The sequence below is a fragment of the Corylus avellana genome, chromosome ca9 (genome assembly GCF_901000735.1).
Source record: "Corylus avellana chromosome ca9, CavTom2PMs-1.0".
Lineage (NCBI taxonomy): Eukaryota > Viridiplantae > Streptophyta > Magnoliopsida > Fagales > Betulaceae > Corylus > Corylus avellana.
In genome coordinates, this window is record NC_081549.1 from 17,877,051 (window position 1) to 17,900,023 (window position 22,973).

The following is a 22,973-nucleotide window of genomic DNA, read 5'->3' on the forward strand; positions in this document are numbered from 1 at the left end:
GGAGACAACCCGGTAAAAAATAAGGAATCACCCCAAGGAGAATGGGGAACAAAGGTTAGTCTGTTGAAAGACTTGCGAATTATTGTTTAAAGATTATTATGCAGGTTCGAAGCCTAATTTCTCAAAATGGGCATTGGAGAGATGACCGGGCATGATCCCCGAGTATCTCAAGGATATGACAGGCTTAGCCTTCGGGCAAAGGAAATAGTTGGGGGGGTACTCTTGGCAACAATGAGACAAGGAGACAACCTTGGGCTAAAAACAAGCAACATGAGACAATCCAGTCACAAAACAAGGAATCACCCCAAGGCGAACGGGGAACAAAGGTTAGTCTGTTGAAAGACTTACAAATTACTGCTTAAAGGTTATTGTGCAGGTTTGGATTATCTTTATGACTTGGAGAGGGACCCGGGCATGATCCCTGGGTATCTCGGAACTAGGACGGGTTTAACCTCGGGCAAAGGATAGAACTGGGGGGTGCTTCTAGGAACTCAAGCGATGCCAAAAACAGAACTGAAGAGCTCCAACAGACGAGCTCAAAGCGCACTCACTAGGGAGACACGAGTCTCAAACAAGGTCAAACAACAAGCTGCCAGAGGGCTTTGACTAAATTCCCATTACCCAAGTACCTTGGCTAAGGGAATTGAGGGGTAACTGTTGGGAATAAATTCACACTACAAGCCCACCAAATTTTGGGCCCAATGGCCAATGATAGGCCCATGAAAATATTAATTAAATAGTAAAGGCTATTTAATTAATTAATAGTCTTATATTTCAATCAGGATAATATTGGAATAAAGACGTCCTACTTATCTCTACAAGATGACTATTTAATATTATCTCTACATAATATCGGTTGAATGTTTTTCTCTACATGATAACTGTTGAGTTCTATCTCAACTTTGGACTCTCAAACCGATTCAAATAAGAAGATCCAGTTCAAATCTACTTCAACTCCCCAAGCCTATAAATAGGCCCCTACACAACGTACTAAAACATCTTGAATCCTGAAATATCCTCACACATATTATTATTGAGCGTATTGAATTATTGTGCACCCAAGCACAATATCTCTCTTAGAAACTTTCTGACTTTGGCATCGGAGTGTCCCCGGAAACCCCCTTGACAATATTGCTTTTTTTGTAGTGATTTGGAGTACAACGGCGACGTATTAAAGACCCCGAAGAAAGCGCATCCACCGTGTTGAAAACTGTTCTAACAATCCCTTCATTTTTATTTTTGCACAAGATGTTCGTTCTTTCAGCCACAAGCTAGCAGTAATAAATGAAGGTAAATTGGATGTTTCAATTGTTGGGAATAAATTCATACTACAAGCCTACCAAATTCTGGGCCCAATGGCCAAGGATAGGCCTATGAAGACATTAATTAAATAGCAATGGCTATTTAATTAATTAATAGTTTTGTATTCCAATTAGAATAATATTGGAATAAAGACGTCCTACTTATCTCTACAAGATGACTACTCAAGATTATCTGTTGAATGTTTATCTCTATATGATAGCTGTTGAGTTCTATCTCAACACTGGACTCTCAAACCAATTCAAATAAGAAGATCTAGTACAAGTTTACTTCAGTTCCCCAAGCCTATAAATAAGAAGATCTAGTCCAAGTCTACTTCAGCTCCCCAAGCCTATAAATAGGCCCCTACACAAGGTACTAAAGGATCCTGAAATATCTTCACACATATTATATAGCACCCCGAAAGCACATCCACCGTGTTGAAAACTGTTCTACCAGTTTGGTGCCATGAGAACGATTATCTTGTTTCTCGTAAAAAAAAAAATTCATCACGGTGTGCGTGGCCCATAGCAGATCTGCCACTTACATCGCAGATCCACGTTCACTGAAGCCCAACAGTGTGGTGTCCAAGCACGCCGCCGGATCAAGCTCAGTACGACCCACACCTCCAGTCTGCCGGAGATCCCCTGCTGGAGATTCACTGCCGTTCGCAAGAGATCCACCACTGCTTGAGATCCAAACGCACAGCCAAATGATCTCTGCCGCAGACCCACACCACGCCGTACCGTCGATCTCCAAGCCGGACTACCGAAGTGCCCCCAAGCCCAAGCGCACAGATCTGACCGCCGATCTTTGCACTGCCGGTGCTGCCTCATGACCCACAGCATTGCAAACCCAAGCATCCAAACAACACTGCCGGCTTCACTCCTTCACGACTGCCGTTCGCCGAAGCAAGCCAAACCCAAGCGACCAGACAGCCGCAGCACCGCCGGACTGGAGCATCGCCGACCTCCAACCCGCAGATTGTACTGCCAGAGCAAACCCAGCACGATCGCCGGAGCTCCAGTCACACAACACCTCCGATCCGTCATCGCCGATCTCGGGACCATCACTGATCGCCCCTGCCGGAGATCTACTGCCGTTTGTAGGAGACCCGCACTCCACTGCCGTTCATCTCCGTTCGCCAGAGACCCAAACGCCTAGACCTGCGACATGGCCATTCAGCACCTGCGAGCACTTGAATACTGCTTGTAAAAAAAAAAAAATCGGGCGTTGGATTTGTGAAAGAAGAAGGGCGTTTGGTAACAGGTTTAATTCTTATCCAGCATATATTTTTATTCTAGTTTAGGAATAGGCTATCCCAATTTAAGTTTATATTCCTATTCTAGTTTAAGAATAAGCTATTCTAGTTTAAGTTTATATTTCTATTCTAGTTGAAGAATAGGCTATCCTGGTTCAAGTTTATATTCCTATTTTTGCTTAGGAATAGGCTATTCTGGTTTAAAGTCCAAATTTGGTTTTGATTGGTTGTGAGAATAAGGTAATTCTTATTCCAAATAATTACATTCCGGGGATACTCTATCCCGAATAAGGAGTAAAGGAAAAAGCAAAAAGGAAGAAGAAATTCCGCCATGGTGGTCACAATGCGATCGGGAAGTGCTGCAATCCGACAGTCGCGAATGGAAATAGCCAACCATGTTGGTCTATTGGTCCAGCCTAATTTGAAACCGATCAACCACGCTGGCCAGATTGACCCGATAGATCCAATTATCAGCATCAACCCTATTGATCCCATAGTTCAATGGCAATGGCAGCGCAAATCGAAGCCCTGACATGGCAAAATGCAAAACTCCGTTTACGGGTATCAGAGCAGTCTCATCGCGAGGAAACTCATGGTAGGCGGGACGAAGAAGAGCACAGTAGCCGTGTTAGCACTCATAATCAACCAAGGGAAGGACACCAAGAAGACAACTTCAAGCAGCATGCAAGCCGAAATGAGGAAAATCGGGTGAATGATAGCTAAATCGGTACCTAAAATAGAGATGGCGAACTCAACCGAAGGATGGCAGAGTTTGATAAGAGGTTCACCAACTTGGAGATGGAGCAAAAGAATAAAGGAAAGGACACCTTCATGGAGAAGATGTTGCAGGGAACTGGTTTACCTTTTTCCCCACGTGTGGAGGAATACCGGTTGCCTGAAAAATTCAAGGCTCCTCCTATGATGAGTTATAAGGGGGTTGGAGATCCAGTCGAACACTTAGAAGATTTTTGGTCACATGTGCGCCTCCTTGGTATCCTAGATGAGGTGGCTTGGAGGGCCTTCCCCCTCACTTTATTAGGAAGTACCCGGAACTGGTTCAGGAAGCTGCCTCCAGGCTCAATCGACAAATTTGAAGATCTAGACCGGGTATTCTTAACTCAGTTTATGACTTTACGGATTCGGAAGAAACCACCGTCCTATTTGCTGACTCTAAAGCAGCGCAGTGATGAAACCCTAAAGCAATTCATAACTCGGTTTAACCTATAGAAGACAGAAATTGAAGAACCCTTAGATGTCCTAATATACTTGGCGACTTATCATGGACTCTTGACCAAAGAGCCAGTGATGAGGAAGATGGCGCGGAAACCACCGAGCAATCTAGAGGAATTGATGAGCAAGGTACAAGAGTTTATCAATGAGTCTGATGTTCTAGAGGTGATAGATAGCACGAGACATCCGGGACAAGAAGAAGATAAGAAAAAGGAGACTCAGAAGGCAGTGGAGGAACATAAACCTTCAAAGAAGAAGTACCAGGACTATGATTTCATGCCTCTCAATGCTAAGATGTCAGAGGTGTTGATGGAGATCAAAAAGGATCCAGAGTTTGTCCGACCACCAAAGATACCGGGCAATCTTGCAGAGAAGAACAAGGATTGGTATTGTGATTTTCATGAGGCAGGAGGTCACTACACCGAAGGATGTATAGCCCTAAGGCTATTGATAGAAAAATTTATCAAGAATGGTAAGTTGATTCAATTCTTGGGGGGTCGGAGGGATCAACCAAGGAATAACCAGGACCACCATGCCTGGGAATACCGTCCATGGGACCATCCGCGCCAAGATGGAAGAGGCAGAGAGAACCATCCCCGGGAAGATGAACCTCGGGAGCATGGTGACAGAGGAAGAGAAAGGAGCCGAAGCCGACAACGCGGAGATTTGAGACACCAGAATGTGATAGGCGAGATCCGAACGATAGCTGGAGGATTCGCAGGAGGAGGAAAGACTAACTCCACAAGTAAGACTACTTTCGGGATCGGGTGTAGCAATGACAGGAAATAGCAAGGAACAGCATCTGAAGAAGTACTATTAGTAGTACGCCCAGAGTTTGGTTTATTTATGCTTTTATGCTTTTATTATTTGATTGTCTTTCAATAATAAATTTGATTTGAATAAAGAGTAATGCTGATTTAAGCATCGGGTCCTTGGTCCTCTGAGGACCCCCTTTGACAATTACTCTTTGGTAGACAGGACGAGAAGAAAACCTTGGACAAAAATGAGGAGCTACCCCGAGGTGAAAGGGGAGCGGTGGTTCATTCCCGGAGATAAGGAGAAAACCTTAGACAAAAACAAGGAGTAACCCTAAGGTGAAAGGGGAGCAAAGGTTAGTCTGTTGAAATATTCATATATCATGGTTGTAGATTATTTTGCAGGTTAAAGCTTAGTTTGTCAAGAGGGATTCAATGAAGAACGAGGTATATCACCCCCAGATATTTGATAGAAGAACCGGGTATATCACCCCTGGATATTTTAAAGAAGAACCGGGTATATCACTCCCGGATAGTTTAAAGAAGAATCGGGTATATCACTCCCGGATAGTTTAAAGAAGAATCGGGTATATCACTCCCGGATATTTTAAAGAAGAACCGAGTAAATCACTCCCGGATATGTCAAAGAAGAACCGGGTATGTCACCCCCGAATATGTCACTATCGGAGACAAGGAGAAAACCTTGGGCAAAAACAAGAATATGGAGACAACCCTCTAAAACAAGGACAAGGAGACAACCTTGGGCAAAAACAATTAACGGGAGACAACCCAGTCAAAAAACAATAAGACTCACTCCCAGCAACAAGGAAACAATGAGAAAACCTTGGATAAAAACAAGAAATCACCCCAAGGCGAATAGGGAATAATGGTTAGTCTGTCGAAATACATATAAATTACTGCTTAAAGGTTCTTATGCAGGTTTGGATTATCTTTATGACTTGGAGAGGGAACCGGGCATGATCCCCGAGTATCTCGGAACTAGGACGAGTTTAACCCCCGGGCAAAGGATAGAGTTGGGGGGTGCTCCCGGGAACTCAGGCGATGCCAAAAACAAAGCTAAAGAGCTCCAACTGATGAGCTCAAAGCACACTTACTAGGGAGACACAAGTCTCGGACAAGGTCAAACAAGAAGCCGCCAGAGGGCTTTGACTAAATTCCCATTACCCAAGAACCTTGGCTAAGGGAATTGGAGGGTAACTGTTGGGAATAAATTTACACTACGAGCCCACCAAATTCTGGGCCCAATGGCCAAGGATAGGCCCATGAAGATATTAATTAAATAACAATGGCTATTTAATTAATTAATAGTTTTATATTATAATTAGGATAATATTGGAATAAAAACGGCCTACTTATCTCTACAAGATGACTACTCAAGATTATCTCTGCATGATATCTGTTGAATGTTTATCTCTACATGATAGCTGTTGAGTTCTATCTCAACTCTAGACTCTCAAACCAATTGAAATAAAAAGATCTAGTCTAAGTCTACTTCAGCTCCCCAAGCCTATAAATAGGCCCCTACACAAGGTATTAAAGGATTCTGAAATATCTTCACACATATTATAGAGCGTATTGAATTATTGTGCGCCGAAGCACTCTTAGAAACTTTCTGACTTTGGCATCGGAGTGTCCCCGGTTCCCCGGGAACCCCCTTGACAATATTGCTTTTTTATAGTAATTTGGAGTGCACAACAACGAATTGAAGACCCCGAAGAAAGCGCATCCACCGTGTTGAAAACGGTTCTAACACCATTTGCATTATATCTGAAACAGAAAGCAATAGAAAGATCAATTCACATGCACTATCATATTCTTAGAATTCGCCTTTTGGCTTATTTGGAAAAAAGAGTGGTATGGCGCATTGTAAAGGATTGTTTCCGAGTAGAGATAAAGATAGCGTTTTACTCCTTTCTCTGCTTCCCATCACCATAAACAGTCAATGATTCCTTCCTAGTCCTTAGTGCCCTTGTAATTATTGATGAAGTAACAAAATAATACTCAGATAAAGAAAAAGAAGAAATGACAAATGAAAACTAGTGTAAAATTAACCTTACCCAATTCAATCTTTCGAGCTTTCTTTGTGTTTCTCCAAATTAAGAAAAAGGATTTGTCCACGAAATTCAATAACCTTTAGCTTTAGAGAATCTGATTTATTGCCTTTCGTGTGTTTATATGCATCAATCTTAACGATTAAGCTAAACTCAGTATAAGGAAACTTAAGGACTGAAAACTTTGGGAGGATGGAAATTGGAATATAATTATATACTAATTTTTGAAAAACAGAGATAACACAAACACACATGGCTGCAGCTTTGATAATAAAGTGACGAGTGGGAGGAGGAGTGACCCGGCCATATATGCATCATAAAGGGGCTTTTTCTGCGTGCAAACTTGCCCATATGCTCCGCTGTTTCAATCTCGAAAAACAGAGCATAACAGAGCATTATGGCATCTCTCCTTTCTTCTTTGTAGAAAACATAATTGACTTGCTTACTATATATGATGAAACTCATTTTTCACTTAACCATTACGAATTTGCAGATTACAGAAAAATGCACTTAATTAATCACGCATCAGCTATTATAAATAGGGGTACTATTATGTATCCACTCTCACAAGCAAGAAAACATCAATGGCGTCTCTCTTCTCTCTTCTTACCATACTGATCATCACCTTCATCAACCCCATATTCACCTCAACTTTATCACAACCTCCGACCCCACCTCCGACCCTTCCAATACCATCAACAGTACCTCTGGGTCTCCTCATGTCTGCGGTGATTTTTCCCCAAACATTTGGAGTATATCTTGTTGGGATAGCAGTGGGTACCCCTCATGTTAGCCAGCATATGATTATGGACACTGGCAGTGATGTTACGTGGTTTAAGTGTAAACCCTGTAATTGTCTCCAAATTCCACGGGTATTCGACCCACTCCTTTCCACTTCCATTTCGGTGGTTCCCTGCGACTCCCCTGCCTATAATCACTTTGGTTGCAACAACAGTCAGTGTACGTATGAAGTCGACTACATGGACGGCTCCTTCACCAAAGGCGTGCTTATGCTTGAAACGCTCATGTTTGGAAGCACCGGTGTTCTCAATGTGTTTGTTATGTTCTCACCGGCAGCTTGGTGACTGAAGCCAAGGGCCTGCTAGGCCTCAGAGGTGGGCCATTGTCATTGCCGACTCAGCTTCAGCTTCGTGGATTGGCTGGCATTTTCAGCTACTGCTTGCCGGATTCGGCTCAAGGCTCACTGGGTTGGTTGAATTTCAGCCTTCCAAGTGCAATGCTACATGCCGGAACAGCATGGATCCCCTTGCTTCGCAACCCAAACACATCGACTTTCATAGTATGTTCATTTAGGTTTGAACATAGTTGAGCGTTCCCTATAATGAACATAGTGTAATTGGTTGGGACAAATGCTAAACAAAAATGCCCTCGCCAAAAATAGGTTGTTGCTCAACTAGAATGTTCCTTTTTTTTAACGTCAATATTGGACCGGCTAAAAAGAAAAATGACACGTTCAGAACTTGAATCGACTCTAAGCCGGATAGGTTGAAGCACGTGTCAAATATGGGGTTCTCAAAGGAGATCCGAGGAAGAATATTTGTCGTTTTTGCAACATAAGCGTTGCGAAAAATCTCGTAAATAGGCGTTGGTAGGTGGGAATACGTTGTGCCGGAATCAATAATCACTCATCCAAAGCCCTTTTTTGTCAGCTTGAAGGTGTTTTTGGGAATGGGCAGTCGCACGTCTCCGATTCCAATGCCGGACAGCCCGACATAGTAGAAAGTTGGTGTGTTTGGGTTGTGGAGCAAGGGGATCCATGCTGTTCCCGCATGTAGCATTGCTCTTGGAAGGCTGAAATTCAACCAATCCAGTGAGCCTTGAGCTGAATCTGGCAAGCAGTAGCTGAAAATGTCAGCCAATCCACGAAGCCGAAGCTGAGTTGGCAATGACAATGGCCCACCTCCGAGGCTTAGCAGGCCATTGGCTTCAGTCACCAAGCCGCCGGTGAGAACATAACAAACACATTGAGAACACCGGTGCTTCCAAATGTGAGTGTTTCGAGCATAAGCACGCCTTTGGTGAAGGAGCCGTCCATGTAGTCGACTTCATTCGTATACTGACTGTTGTTGCAACCAAAGTGATTACAGGCAGGGGAGTCGCAGGGAACCACCGAAATGAAAGTGGAAAGGAGTGGGTCGAATACGCGTGGAATTTGGAGACAATTACAGGGTTTACACTTAAACCACGTAACATCACTGCCAGTGTCCATAATCATATGCTGGCTAACAGGAGGGGTACCCACTGCTATCACGACAAGATATACTCCAAATGTCTGGGGAAAAATCACCGCAGACATGAGGAGACCCGGAGGTACTGTTGATGGTATTGGAGGGGTCGGAGGTGGGGTCGGAGGCTGTGATAAAGCTGAGGTGAATATGGGGTTGATGAAGGTGATGATCAGTATGGTAAGAAGAGAGACGCCATTGCTGTTTTCTTGCTTGTGAGAGTGGATACATAACAGTACCCCTATTTATAATAGCTAATGCGTGATTAATTAAGTGCATTTTTCTGTAATCTGCAAATTCGTAATGGTTAAGTGAAAAATGAGTTTCATCACAAATAGTAAACAAGTCAATTATGTTTTCTACAAAGAAGAGAGGAGAGATGCCATAATGCTCTGTTATGCTCTGTTTTTCGAGATTGAAACAGCAGAGCATATGGGCAAGTTTGCACGCAGAAAAAGTCCCTTTAGGATGCATATATGGCCGGGTCACTCCTCCTCCCACTCGTCACTTTATTATCAAAGTTGCAGTCATGTGTGTTTGTGTTATCTCTGTTTTTCAAAAATTAGTATATAATTATATTCCAATTTCCATCCTCCCAAAGTTTTCAGTCCTTGAGTTTCCTTATACTGAGTTTAGCTTAATCGTTAAGGTTGATGCATATAAACACACGAAAGGCAATAAATCAGATTCTCTAAAGCTAAAGGTTATTGAATTTCGTGGACAAATCCTTTTTCTTAATTTGGAGAAACACAAAGAAAGCTCGAAAGATTGAATTGGGTAAGGTTAATTTTACACTAGTTTTCATTTGTCATTTCTTCTTTTTCTTTATTTGAGTATTGTTTTGTTACTTCATCAATAATTACAAGGGCACTAAGGACCAGGAAGGAATCACTGACTGTTTATGGTGATGGGAAGCAGAGAAAGGAGTAAAACGCTATCTTTATCTCTACTCGGAAACAATCCTTTACAATGCGCTAGACCACTCTTTTTTTCAAATAAGCCAAAAAGCGAATTCTAAGAATATGATAGTGCATGTGAATTGATCTTTCTATTGCTTTCTGTTTCAGATATAATGCAAATGGTTGAAACATCCAATTTACCTTCATTTATTACTGCTAGCTTGTGGCTGAAAGAACGAACATCTTGGAAGAACTGCAAAAATAAAAATGAAGGGATGATCTTGGGATTTTAGACGGTTGATTTTTGAGTGTTTTGATTCTTGCTTAGTAGATGGCCGAATGAAGAGTTGGATTTTTTGAATCTTGAATTGTTTGTTTGATGTTATTTTGAGGTTGTAAATTGTGGATGGCTGAGTTGTTGTAGTTAATTGTCTTTTGATGAAGGTTTGAATTTTCTGTTGGCTTAATAGATTGGATACTAGTACGCACGATGTTTATTTTTTATATTATTTTCGGTTTTATGCCTTAGAGGAAATTGAACCAAAAAAAATCGGGTAATTAATTTTATTCGAGTAATTAATTGAAGCAAAGGACTCTTATAACCCTTCCTACCAAGTTTTTCTCATCAATGCTTTTGACACTCTCGATCGCGTGCTATGGAAGGAAAATAGGACTCCTCTGGACATTAAAAAGCTTTACTTGGTTCAATTTAGCAGCCTCCATCCACAGATTTTCTTTTGCAAGAATTCCGAATTTTTAGGGGTGTTAAGGCGGGTGATTAATAACCGTCCGCTAACCGTTAACTGCTATAACCGCTAACCGCAAATGGCTATCCGCATTTTTTATATAATATATTTTTATAATTATAATTATAATAATATTTATATATCTAATATAATCAATTGATCATTAATTATTAAATCACAATGATAATGTTCAATGACAATTCAAATACTTTATTCAAGTTAATCATATAATTTTAACTTAAATAAAGAAATTCAAGTTGATCATTATAATTGATATGATTATATCACATACTAAATTGATCATTAAATCATATGATTATATAATAACAAATAACACCATTTTTTGAAAAAAGAAATTTAACCATTTTTTGAAAAAAAAAAAAAACCTCTAAGATAACCCTTATAACCACATATAACGAAACTATTGATTGAGTTGCTAAACTAAAAATAGAAATTTATAAAGACATAAGTTTGTAATTGAATAAAATATTTTTGAAACTTTATAGTTTATATCTTCTAGCATTTATTTATTTAATTTTTTCACAATGAAAGCAATTGACTGTTGGAAATTCACCAAACTAACGTATTAATGTATTTTCTGAACAATGTTTTGACCATTTTTTAACCATTTTTTGAAAAAAAGAAATTGAGCAATTTTTGAACAAATTTTTTTAACAATTTTTTGATATGTGTATATGCTTGTGCCTTAATATTATTATGTTTAAGTTTATAACTTTTTTTGTTTTGATGTCCACAGGATTTGCTAGAGGACCAAATGAGAGTATATTATGTTCAAGGATTGATGAAGTTTTAATGTTTTATTTATATCATTTAATGTTTTATTTGAACCTTTTTTTTTTTTTTTTTTTTATATGATGTGTTGAACTTTTTTTATATGTCGTGTTGAAATTTATTTTATATGTTGTGTTTTTTTTTTTAAATAAATAAAATAAAATAAAAAGTTAACTGGTTATGATTTAATATTTAAGGAATTTTTTTAACGTACAAATAAATGTGAATTTGGGGTCAAATATTTTTTGATTTTTCAATATAGGCTCTTTTTATAGCAATTTGGCTCAAGAAGATACTAAAAATACAAAAAACAAATGAGGATAAAAAATGCTAAAGTAATTATAAAAAAATAAATAAAATAAATAAAAACCCAAAAAAATGGTTCAATTTTGAAAAAAGCGGTTATAACGGACGGTTACTTATTTTACTAACTGCTAATCGCTAGCGATTAGTAAAATTTAATAGCCACTAAGACGATTACGGTTAGTAATTTTTGCCAATAACTACTAACCGTAACCACCTTGACATCCTTACGAATTTTACATGTAGTGGTGGGTGACTTGGTGATTGCCTTGACGTGGCCACCAATGATTTGGTAGAAAGTCCTTCAACAATTTAAATGAAAAAGAAAAAGCTGAGTGATTTTTAAACATAATAAAACGTAGGAAGTGATTTTTTTTTTTTTTTTCTTTTTACAAATGTAGGTATAATTTTTAAAATGAGTAAAACCCATCAATGGACCAATTATTTTATTTTATTTTATTTTCTTACTTTAAAAATCAGTGGGGGTGGAGGTCGCGGCCTCCACTGACTTTTTTTTCTTCTTTTCTTTCTTTGAATTTCACAAGGTTGATATGGCAACTTGTTCATGTCACATCAAAAGATATAAAACTCATCGATCAATTATTTGTTAAAAAAACAAAACATAATCATCATTAAATACTAACTTTTCAGTACAGTACAGTAATGACTTGTATTTATTTAGAATTTTAGATAATCCATACATGCTGACCACACCTGATACCCAGATGTAGCAGCCCATATCTTCAACTTCTACATACACACACAAGGCATTCTTACATAAACATTACATAGAGGCTCAAAGCCACTTTATTTCACTTTGTGTTCAAAACACCTGCTGGCATTTTCACTGCTGACCCTGAGAAAGAAGAACAGATTGAAGAGGGGTCAGAAGAAAGCACAATTTGCACAAAGACAAGATTAAAAACCTCTTAACGAAACCAAATTCATAATGCAGTGTACTAAATAGCAGGTACCGAAAAGCGGGCCTTGTAGAATTCAACAAGCTCTTTGGGATCAGTTTTTGTTGGCTTATAAGCATCGATCTTGTTTACCTCCTGCACAAGGGTAAGCAAGAATCATTACCGTTCAAGAACCAAAGTATGATACATTGGGACTCATGCCTCTTTCAAAGTCAAGTTTAAGGTGAAGATAATGTAAAAAGAAACAGCATAAGTGCCCTGTCATGCTGCAGGTGGGATGATTGCTTCTAAGCTTGCATAGAAGAGTATGATCAGATTCAATTAACTAAGCATTTACAGCAAAAGGTATAAACCAGTAGGACATCATGAGAATCAGTACTATCTACTACCCATCAATCCACATTCATTTACAGCAAAAGCAGACATGAGACTGCCTCTTTGGAGGCAAGGTGAGGCTTTTGTCACAACTCAAAACTCACAAGACTTTAAACCCTGTGGTGCTTGTTAGAACATTTTAAATATTATGATTTAGGTTTATTTTCTTCCTTATTTAGCCTAGGCTTTCTTATTCAGCACTCCTAGCCTCTCTATAAATAGATATCATTATAATACAAATTATGATACTTCAAAATATTCAAGATGAAGCCCTAACAATTTCATCAGTTTCTTTCTCGCTTCTACTCTCTTCTCTCTTCTATATTATATATCTCATTATATATTTCTAGAGTGCTACTTTAAACCCCAAGTTCCAAGTCTTTACTACATGTTCCTACCCATTTTGTGCTAACACGAAAACTTTTAGAAATAATAACTTGAACTAGTGTAGAATGTAGATGTTGTTGAATTGCAGATTCAGCAGACTAATTCAATGGGAGAGGCAAATGCCAGGGAGTAGAACTTAATGGTAATTGGCAATAGCAATCTCATGGTTTTACGATGTACCTCGATCCATTTTGCAAGTTTAGGCCTTCCTGCTGTGATATCGTACTTCCATGCGTCCGATAAGAAGACTTGGAATCTTTCAACAAATGGAATGTAAGCAATGTCCACCTGAAGATCATCACAGACACATAATTCAATCACATATCAATGGGGGAACAATAGAATCATGGAAAATACTGTTATATATATAATCATATTATCCGTTTTCAATTTCCGCATATAAATCAACATGATCATTTTCTGTAGTATAATACTAAACTTACACAATCTATAAATGTTAGGTCCAACATCAAGAAGAAGCATGCAGCTCGCACTTGAAGAAAAAAAAAACATAATCAAGAATTCAACTTACACCACTGAATTGGCCAAGGAAGAATGGCCCATCATCGAACTTATGAAGAGCCTTTTCCAAGTGATCAAAAGCAGGACCTGATGCGAGTTCAAGGTTATTAGTCAACCCAGTTTCCACACAAAATGCTATCCCTAAAGGCAGCAAGTTCTAACTCTTACCAGCTTCTTTTACTGGATCTCCTTTGAATGATGTAAACACTGTCTTGTTGAAGGTGTCAGTGTAGGCTATCAACTCTTGACCAAATTCCTTTTTCGCAGGATCCTGCAATATTTTCCAGCATTACTTTAGTCAAATTCCCGGGGAAACAGAAACTGAAACAGAACGAGAGAGCCGTTCTTGAACAAGGGCACAAAATCTTACATTGGGCGCAAGAGAAGGCCCCTCAAAGTTGCTGTCTATATACTTAATTAAATCAAGACTCTCCCCAATGACTTTTCCATTGTGTTCCAATGATGGCACCTGTTAATATAGAATACGTGTTAAACATGAAATGGATATCACAATTTTAAAAATAAAAAATAAAAAATCAACCCAGGCATGTCTCTTCCAAAATCATCACCTTGTTTTCAGGGTAGACTTTCTCCTTGTACCAAGCAGGCCTGTTTTGAAGGTTGATTGGGACTAATTTAATCTTCTCTTGTAATCCCTGCACCAAAAAATTTTCAGAAACATAAATATTAATTAAAAAACAGAAAATGACAAATGATCCCTAAAGGAGTAAAGGGTCTGTCTCTTAATCCAAATTAGGAGTTAGAAAAGCAGTGTCAGATAACTTGAGCACCAAAAAAAAAATGAAGTCTATAGACAAATTAAGAAATGAAAACAACCTTATAATTCCTGGTAATCCACGTACGCTGTGCAAATGGGCATGAGTAAGAGATGTACAACCTTCGAAAAAACAAAATCCAAGTTCATTTTAGCACACGGGGTAAAAACTATAGATAAATCCTAAACAAACACAGAGTAAGGACAGTGGATGGGACAAAAACAAAAACATGTAGCAAAAAAAGAAAGAAGAAACGATTAGGAGAGCAGAGTGAACCTTGTAGTTCCATCAAAGAGAGGAGGTGGGTGGGAAGTGGCATCCAATGATGGGGGAAGATGCTCTTGCACACTCCTGTACAACCCAGAAAAGTTAAGTAAACAATCTTACAGATTTTGACAAGAATGCACAAATCCAGAGTCCCCGAACGGAAAACCCAATTGAGAAAATGGAAAATTTCGAACTCCTAAGCACTTACGATGCAGCCATTGATGATGATCGTGGTGGTGTTGTCGTCCAGAGACTTCCAAGCTTAATTTTGTTCGTACTTTCTACTCTGATGCGCAATGGTGTCTAGGTTCACGCGGCCCCTCTTTATATAGCAGTTCCGATCCCTTGAAGTCGCGAGCAGTGACGAAACGTGATTGCCACGTGGGCGCATCCAGCAATTTTGCTGTCGGATTATTAGGAATTTGTCCCGTTTTTGAGATCTGTTCATCCATTCAGTTTTCCGCTAGTCTATCCCTTACTATAAAAAGTCTCATATATTAATAAGCAAAAAGCAATTTGGTGTCGAAGGTAGTTGAATGGGGTGAAAATTAAATTTCATAAATTAGAAGTTACTAGATTGAATTTCGATTTCTTTTTCTTTGTTTTGTGTTGATATATAAAAAAATAAAAGGAAAAAGTATAAAAAAAGTCTCTCAAACTAACAGTTGTACAGAGCTTTATAATATTCAAAATGTATTAAAGTAGTTCATCATACCATTAAAGTGTGTCAAAAAGACCACATGTGTTTTTATATTCCTATAATATTCCAATTCTTTTAAAAACTAAAATAAAAAAATTAATAAAGTAATAAAATAAAAAACTAAAAAATTATTATTTTTTTTTTTTAAAAAAAAAAATATATATATATATATATATATATAATGAAAAAAAGAAAAAAAATAAAAAATAAAAATGAAAGGGGTGGTTGCCAATTAAGCCAACCATATGGTTTGATTTTGTATTTATCTATATTTTTTTATACCGTACTAATGATTTGTAATTTAAGCCAACTACAGTGACAAATATTTTATTTATTCTAAAAAAAAAATTGTATTTATTTGCCCCTTGGGTTTTTTTTTTTTTTTTTGTTTAAAAAATAATTTAGTTTATTTTTTATTTTATTTAGTTTTTAAAAGAAAAAGGGTATTATAGGAATATAATAAAATATGTGACATTTTTGACACACTTTGATAGTTTGATTGACTACTTAATATACCTTTTGAACATTGTGAAGGCTCTATCGCAACAGCGATTAGTTTGAAGGATTTTTTTATTTTTTTTTGTAAAAAACAATTTAGACATCAAAATGTTAGGATTCTAATCCACTTTTTGGATTCGGTGAATGTTAAAAGGTATTCACGTTATTTTAATTATTTAAATAATTAAATATACTAACAAAATGACGGACCCAATTTTTCTATAAATTGGAATGTAAGAATTCTTACAATTAGAGCCTCTAAAAAAGTAAAAATGGTTTTTTTTTTTTTTTTTTCAACTGACATTTGTCTCTTATGAGAATTACATATTTTTTTTAATCTTTTCATATGCTTTTCGATAACATTAATATAAAAATATGTACATATCATATACGTAAGGAGCATATGTCATTTTTTAAAGGCTAAATTATAAAAGTTCTTAGAACATTCCCAATGGAAGAGCTAAATGTTACTTTTATCTAAAATAGCTCTTCAAATGTTTAAAAAACCCCCTACATTGGATTAGCAAAAAAAAAAAATGTAAAATAGATATTTGATTGGAAGAGCTAAGAAAAAAGGTAAATGTAGCAACACTTTTCAAATGAGCTATTTTATTTTTCATTGTTTCTCACCTATTTTCTCTTTTTCCCAAATCTTTTCCTACTTTTTCTCTGCATGTTCTATTTTTTTCCAAAACTTTTCTCATTTTTCCTCTCACATGTTCTCTTTTTCCCAAAACTTTTATTGCTTTTAATAATATTTTAATAGAATAGATATAAATATAGCTAATCGGATGTAGAGACATATAAAAATGGCTTCGCTAAACTAGATAAAAGTAAATTTTAAGAAGTCATTTTACATAAAAATATAGCCCATCTGTTGAGAATGCTCTTGGAATTTAATTGGTAAAAAATATCTGTAAAAAAATAAAATATAGACTTTAGAATAAACTTTTTATGTGTCGTAGGGGAATTGGAGAGGGCTGGTTCATGATAAGGTTGTGCGGCTCTCATTTCTATCCGATGGGTTTGGTTAATCATTGAAAGGTTTTGAATCCAACGGTGACCGCCAGGCCAGATGAGATGGCTGAATCCCGACCTCTTATTCAATGAAAACGCAATTCACAAAAGTCATAATTTAAAAAAGGAACAAAGGAAAAATGGGCATCTAATATAATATAATAATACAGTAAATCTCAAGAAATCTGATATATGTATATAAAATGGTTCATATATATATATATATATATATATATATATATATATATATATATAGTTTAATATTTAAAAGAAAGAAAATGTTAGGTGTTGTTATAGTGTTATACTGGTATTATTCCAACTGTAATGTGGCTTTTAAAATTATCATTGAATTTAAAATTATTATTATTGACTTTTAATTTATTGATAATTTTAAAAATCACATCACAATTGAGAGAATATAAAAAAAAAACACCTAACATTTTCCATAAAAGAATCATCGTAGAAAGCCGAAGACCCTAAATTCGATTTTATTATCAATCCAATTGTCGTTTACGTTTGTTTTTATGTTTTCTTATAGACGAATAGTCTGAATGGATAGATGTCATTACTTGTATAACTTTACTATCAAATAAAATAATCATATATATATATATATGCTTATTTTCTTATTAATGTGTGACATATTTTCTTTCATCATCAGCGACGATTGTCATATATATAATTTTTAAATCAAAATTGGACTACTCATTCCATTGAAAAGAAATTAGGAACAAGGTTGTTGTGTGCCAAGACAAGATTGGTTCCGTTTTGTCGTATATATAGTTTTCGAATCAAAATTGGACTACTCATTCCATTGAAAAGAAATTGGGAACAAGGTTGTTGTGTGCCAAGACAAGAATGTTTCCGTTTTAGAGACCAGGTTCTCAAATATCTTACCAAAGCAAAAGTAGCCACCTGAGACTGGAGTCTGTATAATCAATATTAGCGGTGAGTTCTTCGCCAAAAGCTTAGAGAAATGGTATAACATCTACTATTGTCATTTTTTTCATTCTTTTCCATACTTAAAACAAAAACAAAAAAACAAAACAAAACAAAAAACCAAAAATAAAATAAAATTATTTTCTTATATATCCACACAAAAGGGGAAGAGTGATTCAAACTAGTAGTTCCTGCTTTATAAGGTGTAATTTTCAGCCGATTGAATTACCCTGGGAACTGAATCCACCTTCACTTTTCTTTTCTTTTCTTTTTTGAAAAAATGAGATGTTACTTCTCATTCAACAAATAAGAAAACAAGGGCCAAAAGGCTCTACAAAGATAGAGCCTAACTGCTGTAAAATAATACAAATAGAAATACACGTGAGAGTTTCCTCAATCCAAACTCTATCTAAATAACTCTTCGATGCCTCTTTAGCAAGATTGTGAGCTGCCTGGTTTGCTCCTCTGTTAACATGCCCAATATCCCAGCTCCTCATTAACCCTAGGAGAAAAAGGGTATCTGCAACAACATGTCCATATCTATGCAAGATTGGCTGCTTCTCCTTGAGTGCTTTTGCTACATTCAGTGAATCTCCTTCCATCACTATATCATAAAACCCCAGGTCGTGGCAGAGTTGCACCGCCACTAGAGCAGCCATCGCTTCAGCAGTGGTTGGTTCACAGACTGCAAGAAGTGTCTTCCCTGTGCAGCTGCAACACGTCCCTGCTCATCCCGAATAACCACCCCTACTCCCATTTGTTTTTTCTGGGCTTCGATGGCCACGTCTTGACCTTATAGCACCCCCGCGGAGGCTTCTTCCATATTGATTCACGCTGGATTAGAGTCCCCTCATTCGGTCTTGGGGCGTTTGCATGTCGGTACAAATATTCCAGTTCACTCGCATTCCTGACTATGGCATTTGGGTGGGTAAAGGAACCCCCATGCAGTACGTCATTTCGCCTCTTCCAAATATTCTTTGCAATCATCCCAAACTGCTCCACTTTGTCCGTACTCAGCCGTTCCATCATGTATTCCAGAATTTCAACAAAACTGTTACGTACCCCTCACCTGGCTTTTCTGTAATCTTCGAAAACTGGCACACCAAACGTCTTGGGCCGACGGGCACTCCCAGAGAATGTGTAGAATTGTTTCCTTTGCTTGACAACAGAAGATGCAGGTGTCCTCCTTTAAAACCCCCCTCCTCAGTAAGTTGTCTTTTGTAGGGAGTATGTTGCTACATGCTCGCCATAAGAAGACTCTTGCCGTGTTTGGGATCTTCAAACTCCATATGAATTTCCAAACCCCTTGTGTGCTTTCACTATAGGAGCATTCCCCTTTTTGCTGCATCTAGCCTCTCCTTTTCCGGGTGGTATGCACTCTTCATAGTGAAGGTCCCATTGGAAGAGGCATGCCAAATCAACTTATCCGGCTGACTATAACGACTAAGAGGTAGGTTACAAATCAGGTCAGCTTCCTCCGCATTAAATGTTTCTCGGATGAGATCCGTGTTCCATCTAATCGGATTTTCATTAATAAGCTCTCCACTCTTGCATCAATAGGGAGATTTCGACAAGGGGTCTGAATCATGAAAGTGGAGGCCCTGGGTATCCATTTGTCTGTCTATATTCCAGTCAGCCTCCCATTTCCAATTCTCCACATTATATTAGACCCTCCTTAAGAAGTTCCCTCCCCTCCATAAGACTACGCCAAGCCTACGAGGGACGGCTTCCCATTGATGCCCTCAACAAATCACCATGTGGATAATACTTAGCCTTTATTATTTTTGCAGCCAAATTGTCCGGGTTTTTCAAAAGCCTCCAACACTATTTTGCAAGTAGTGATTTATTAAAACAAACTAGATTCCGAAAACCCATACCTCCTTTTTTTTCTTTTCTTTTCCTAGCCTCTCCCAACTTATCCAATGGATTTTGTGATCGTTTTCCTTGTGCCCCCATCAAAACTTCTGCAGCATAAGCTTGTTCATCTTATCGCATAGTTCTTTCCAGAGTAGAAAGAGACTCATACTGTATGTAAGGATGGCTTGCACGACAGCTTTTAGAAAAATCTCTTTAATTACATGTTAGTGAGAGGAATTTCATCTTCCAATCGGATACCGTCTTTGACACTCTTTCGGTTAGGCTTTGAAATTCCCGAATCCACCTTGACTTAGGTGGGTGTCGAAGCCGAAATAATTATTGAGGTGTTATTTGTTTGTATAATATATGAAACAAATTTACATGAATAAATGTATTAAAACTCCAATTAAAATCCCAGAATCAAACTAAAACAGCAATTTCTTCCAAGACCTCCATAACTTCTTTCATGGAAGGTCGGATTCTATGGTCAGTCGCAAGGCATTTCAGAGTGAGTTGCGCTGCTTGCAACATAGCCATGGATGAATATAATTGGCCGTCCATCCTCGTATCCATCATGGCTTTCACCTTTCTCTTACTGGAAAGACATGGCTTCCTCCACAACACCAGAGATTTCTGTTCGCTCGGCCTCTTAGAATCAAACACTAGTAGGCCTGTTAGCATTTCAAGCAGCACTACACCAAAGCTATACACAACACTCTTCATGGTCAAATGACCTGTTGAAGATTAATTAATGCAATGGAAGGCATAAAAGTAATAAATTTTTAGCATTTGTGCCCAAAGATATCATTAATTACCTGTTTCTACACATTCCGGAGCGGCATAACCATATGTGCCCTTAAGGTTAACCGGCCTGTCACTACTAGAAGGCTCCAATTTTGCCAACCCAATTGAAATTTTTGCATTGTAGTTCTGTGGGAGTTTAAAAAGACAAGTATAAATAACATAGATTATTATCACTATATATGTATTGGGTGATAAGTAATTGAGTATGATTGTTTGCACATTTCAAGTTTTCATTACTTTTTCTATCTCTTTTCTTTTTCTGTTTAGTTGTTTCTCTTATATACTTTGCATGTACTTAATTAAGTGAGTCTTTTGATTTTTAATGAAATCATTTTACTCATCCAAAACAAAACAATATATATATATCAAAGGAAACAAAAAGGAATTTGGACTAATGATCAGATACCGCCTATCATATCAACATGGCATGCAGCTAGAATTTCTATCTGGTTTTGAGTTCCTATATATATTATCAGCAACAAATTAGAGCATTAAACTAAAACTAGAAATAGAAAAGATGATATGTATCAAAGAGAAACAAACCCCATCAAGAAGTATATTTGAGGCCTTAAAATTCCAGTATCTGACTGTGTTTTCTACACTTTGTACAAAAGCCAGGCCACGAGCTACTCCAATGGCTATTTTCAGTCGTATGTCCCAAGAAAGGGGTTCAAGATTGCCTGCTCAACCAGAAAGGTCATTTAGTTAACACAATAAATAATCCAATATTTAAGCAAAAGCAGTTCTACATATGCATGTTCTCAATTATTTTCTCCTAATTAATGAAATTCATACTTTGAAAAAGATGATCCTCCCAGCTTCCCCTCTGCAGGTGCTCGTACACAAGGAGCAGCTCTTTATCCTTGCAACAGTATCCCAAAAGCCTGACCAAGTTGGGATGATCATGTAGCTTTCCTAACAAATTTACTTGTGACTGCAAAATCAAATGGAAAGGGAAGAACATATATATTACTATATATAGTGAGATTCGGAAGGTCTAAAACAAGCAGCAAAGTAGCTAGCTCTATGCAACAGGAAAATATCTTTGTTCAAAAATCCCTCTCCCTCCACAAAGCCCCCTGCCTCCTATGGCCGGGTTGAATCACAGGTACCCTCACCCTAAACATTAAGAGGAAACTCTGTTTTGTAACATGTAGCGGAGAATTGTTAAGGTTTAGCGTCTTACTAAGTGTACTTGTAACCTTGTGTTCATAAAATTATAATTAATAGAGAGAGCAGGGAGCTAGCAAGGCTGAAATGGCTATATGGATGATTGAAGTAACAGTAGATTAAGAAAGAGTTGAAAGTAGTGCAGATACCTGTCACTCTGGAAAATCTTGCAGACTTTCTGAGTTAAATTTCTTGATAGCAACTGCCATTCCATTGCCGACCTTAGAAGGTGTAAGCGCCTTCTCATCCATCCAACCCATGAAAAATTTCCCAGATTCTCCCTCGCCCAAAAAACTGTTGATGCTGAAATTTTCAGTTGCAATCTTCAACTCCTTAAAGCTGAATTTTTTAAGGTTGGGTGTCTCCAAGATTTTCCAACCACCAGCTTCCTCTGTAGTACTACTTGATGCCACTAGGAAATTAATGGAAAACAAGATGATCGAACAAGTTAAAAAGATTGAAGAAATGGAAAAATTACTGCAAGATTGAAAGAATTTTGGAGTGCTCTTTGTACCTGCAGGAATGGCAGGATGAGGCTCATGAGAGAGAGATATGCAAAGACCCATCTTGATCAACACCCTGCAACATGTATCAGAAACATAACAGAGAAGAAAGTGTTTGATCAATAATGGTCCCAGTACAGCCAGGCCAACGCGCATGGATGATGTGTTTAGCCCTTCCATGCTTTCTTCCAAACCCAAAAAGGACATGGAAGGACCTTCCCAAAATGGAAAGCATTAGCCCCCACACGGCCACAAGCTAGGCATGCACAAAAGCAAAAGCTAGTTTTTAGACCTCTAATTTGATTCTTCGTGGAAATTAAGGTGGTGAGAAATGTGTGAGAGAAGAGACTGCAGTAGTGGACCAATCAGGAGCCGAAAACGCATATGCCTCTCTCATCTAGCTTCCTTGTCATCAAATATTACGCGGAAGGAATCCAGTAGGTCGAGGACAGACAGTTGTTTCTTTTCTTTTCTTTCTTTCTTTCTGTATAGTACTAGTGTTTTGGTGAGTCAAATTTCAGAATTTTCCTTTTTTGGTATGGGTATTGAAAACTGTTTGTTTGTCGAACGCTCCATACCCGCACAGTTTAGTTTGATCCGAATTCGAGCTCCATATTATGCAAACCCATTTGTTA

At 37.8% G+C, this 22,973-nt stretch overlaps 1 protein-coding gene and 1 pseudogene across 1 annotated transcript; both read right to left on the minus strand.

Annotated features, from left to right (window-relative positions):
• Positions 1 to 12,184: 12,184 nt before the first annotated feature.
• LOC132191772 (glutathione S-transferase L3-like) lies at positions 12,185 to 15,167 on the minus strand. Its single transcript, XM_059606863.1, has 10 exons — positions 15,059 to 15,167; positions 14,860 to 14,934; positions 14,645 to 14,705; positions 14,377 to 14,463; positions 14,178 to 14,276; positions 13,976 to 14,078; positions 13,818 to 13,894; positions 13,466 to 13,573; positions 12,578 to 12,658; positions 12,185 to 12,459 (listed from the first exon to the last, which is right to left on the minus strand). The coding sequence occupies exons 1-10, from the start codon at positions 15,067 to 15,069 to the stop codon at positions 12,448 to 12,450; spliced, it is 714 nt and encodes a 237-aa protein (XP_059462846.1). The 5' UTR covers positions 15,070 to 15,167; the 3' UTR covers positions 12,185 to 12,447.
• Positions 15,168 to 20,328: 5,161 nt separating this feature from the next.
• On the minus strand, positions 20,329 to 22,518 carry LOC132162399 (probable serine/threonine-protein kinase CST; annotated as a pseudogene).
• Between the last annotated feature and the right edge of the window lie 455 nt (positions 22,519 to 22,973).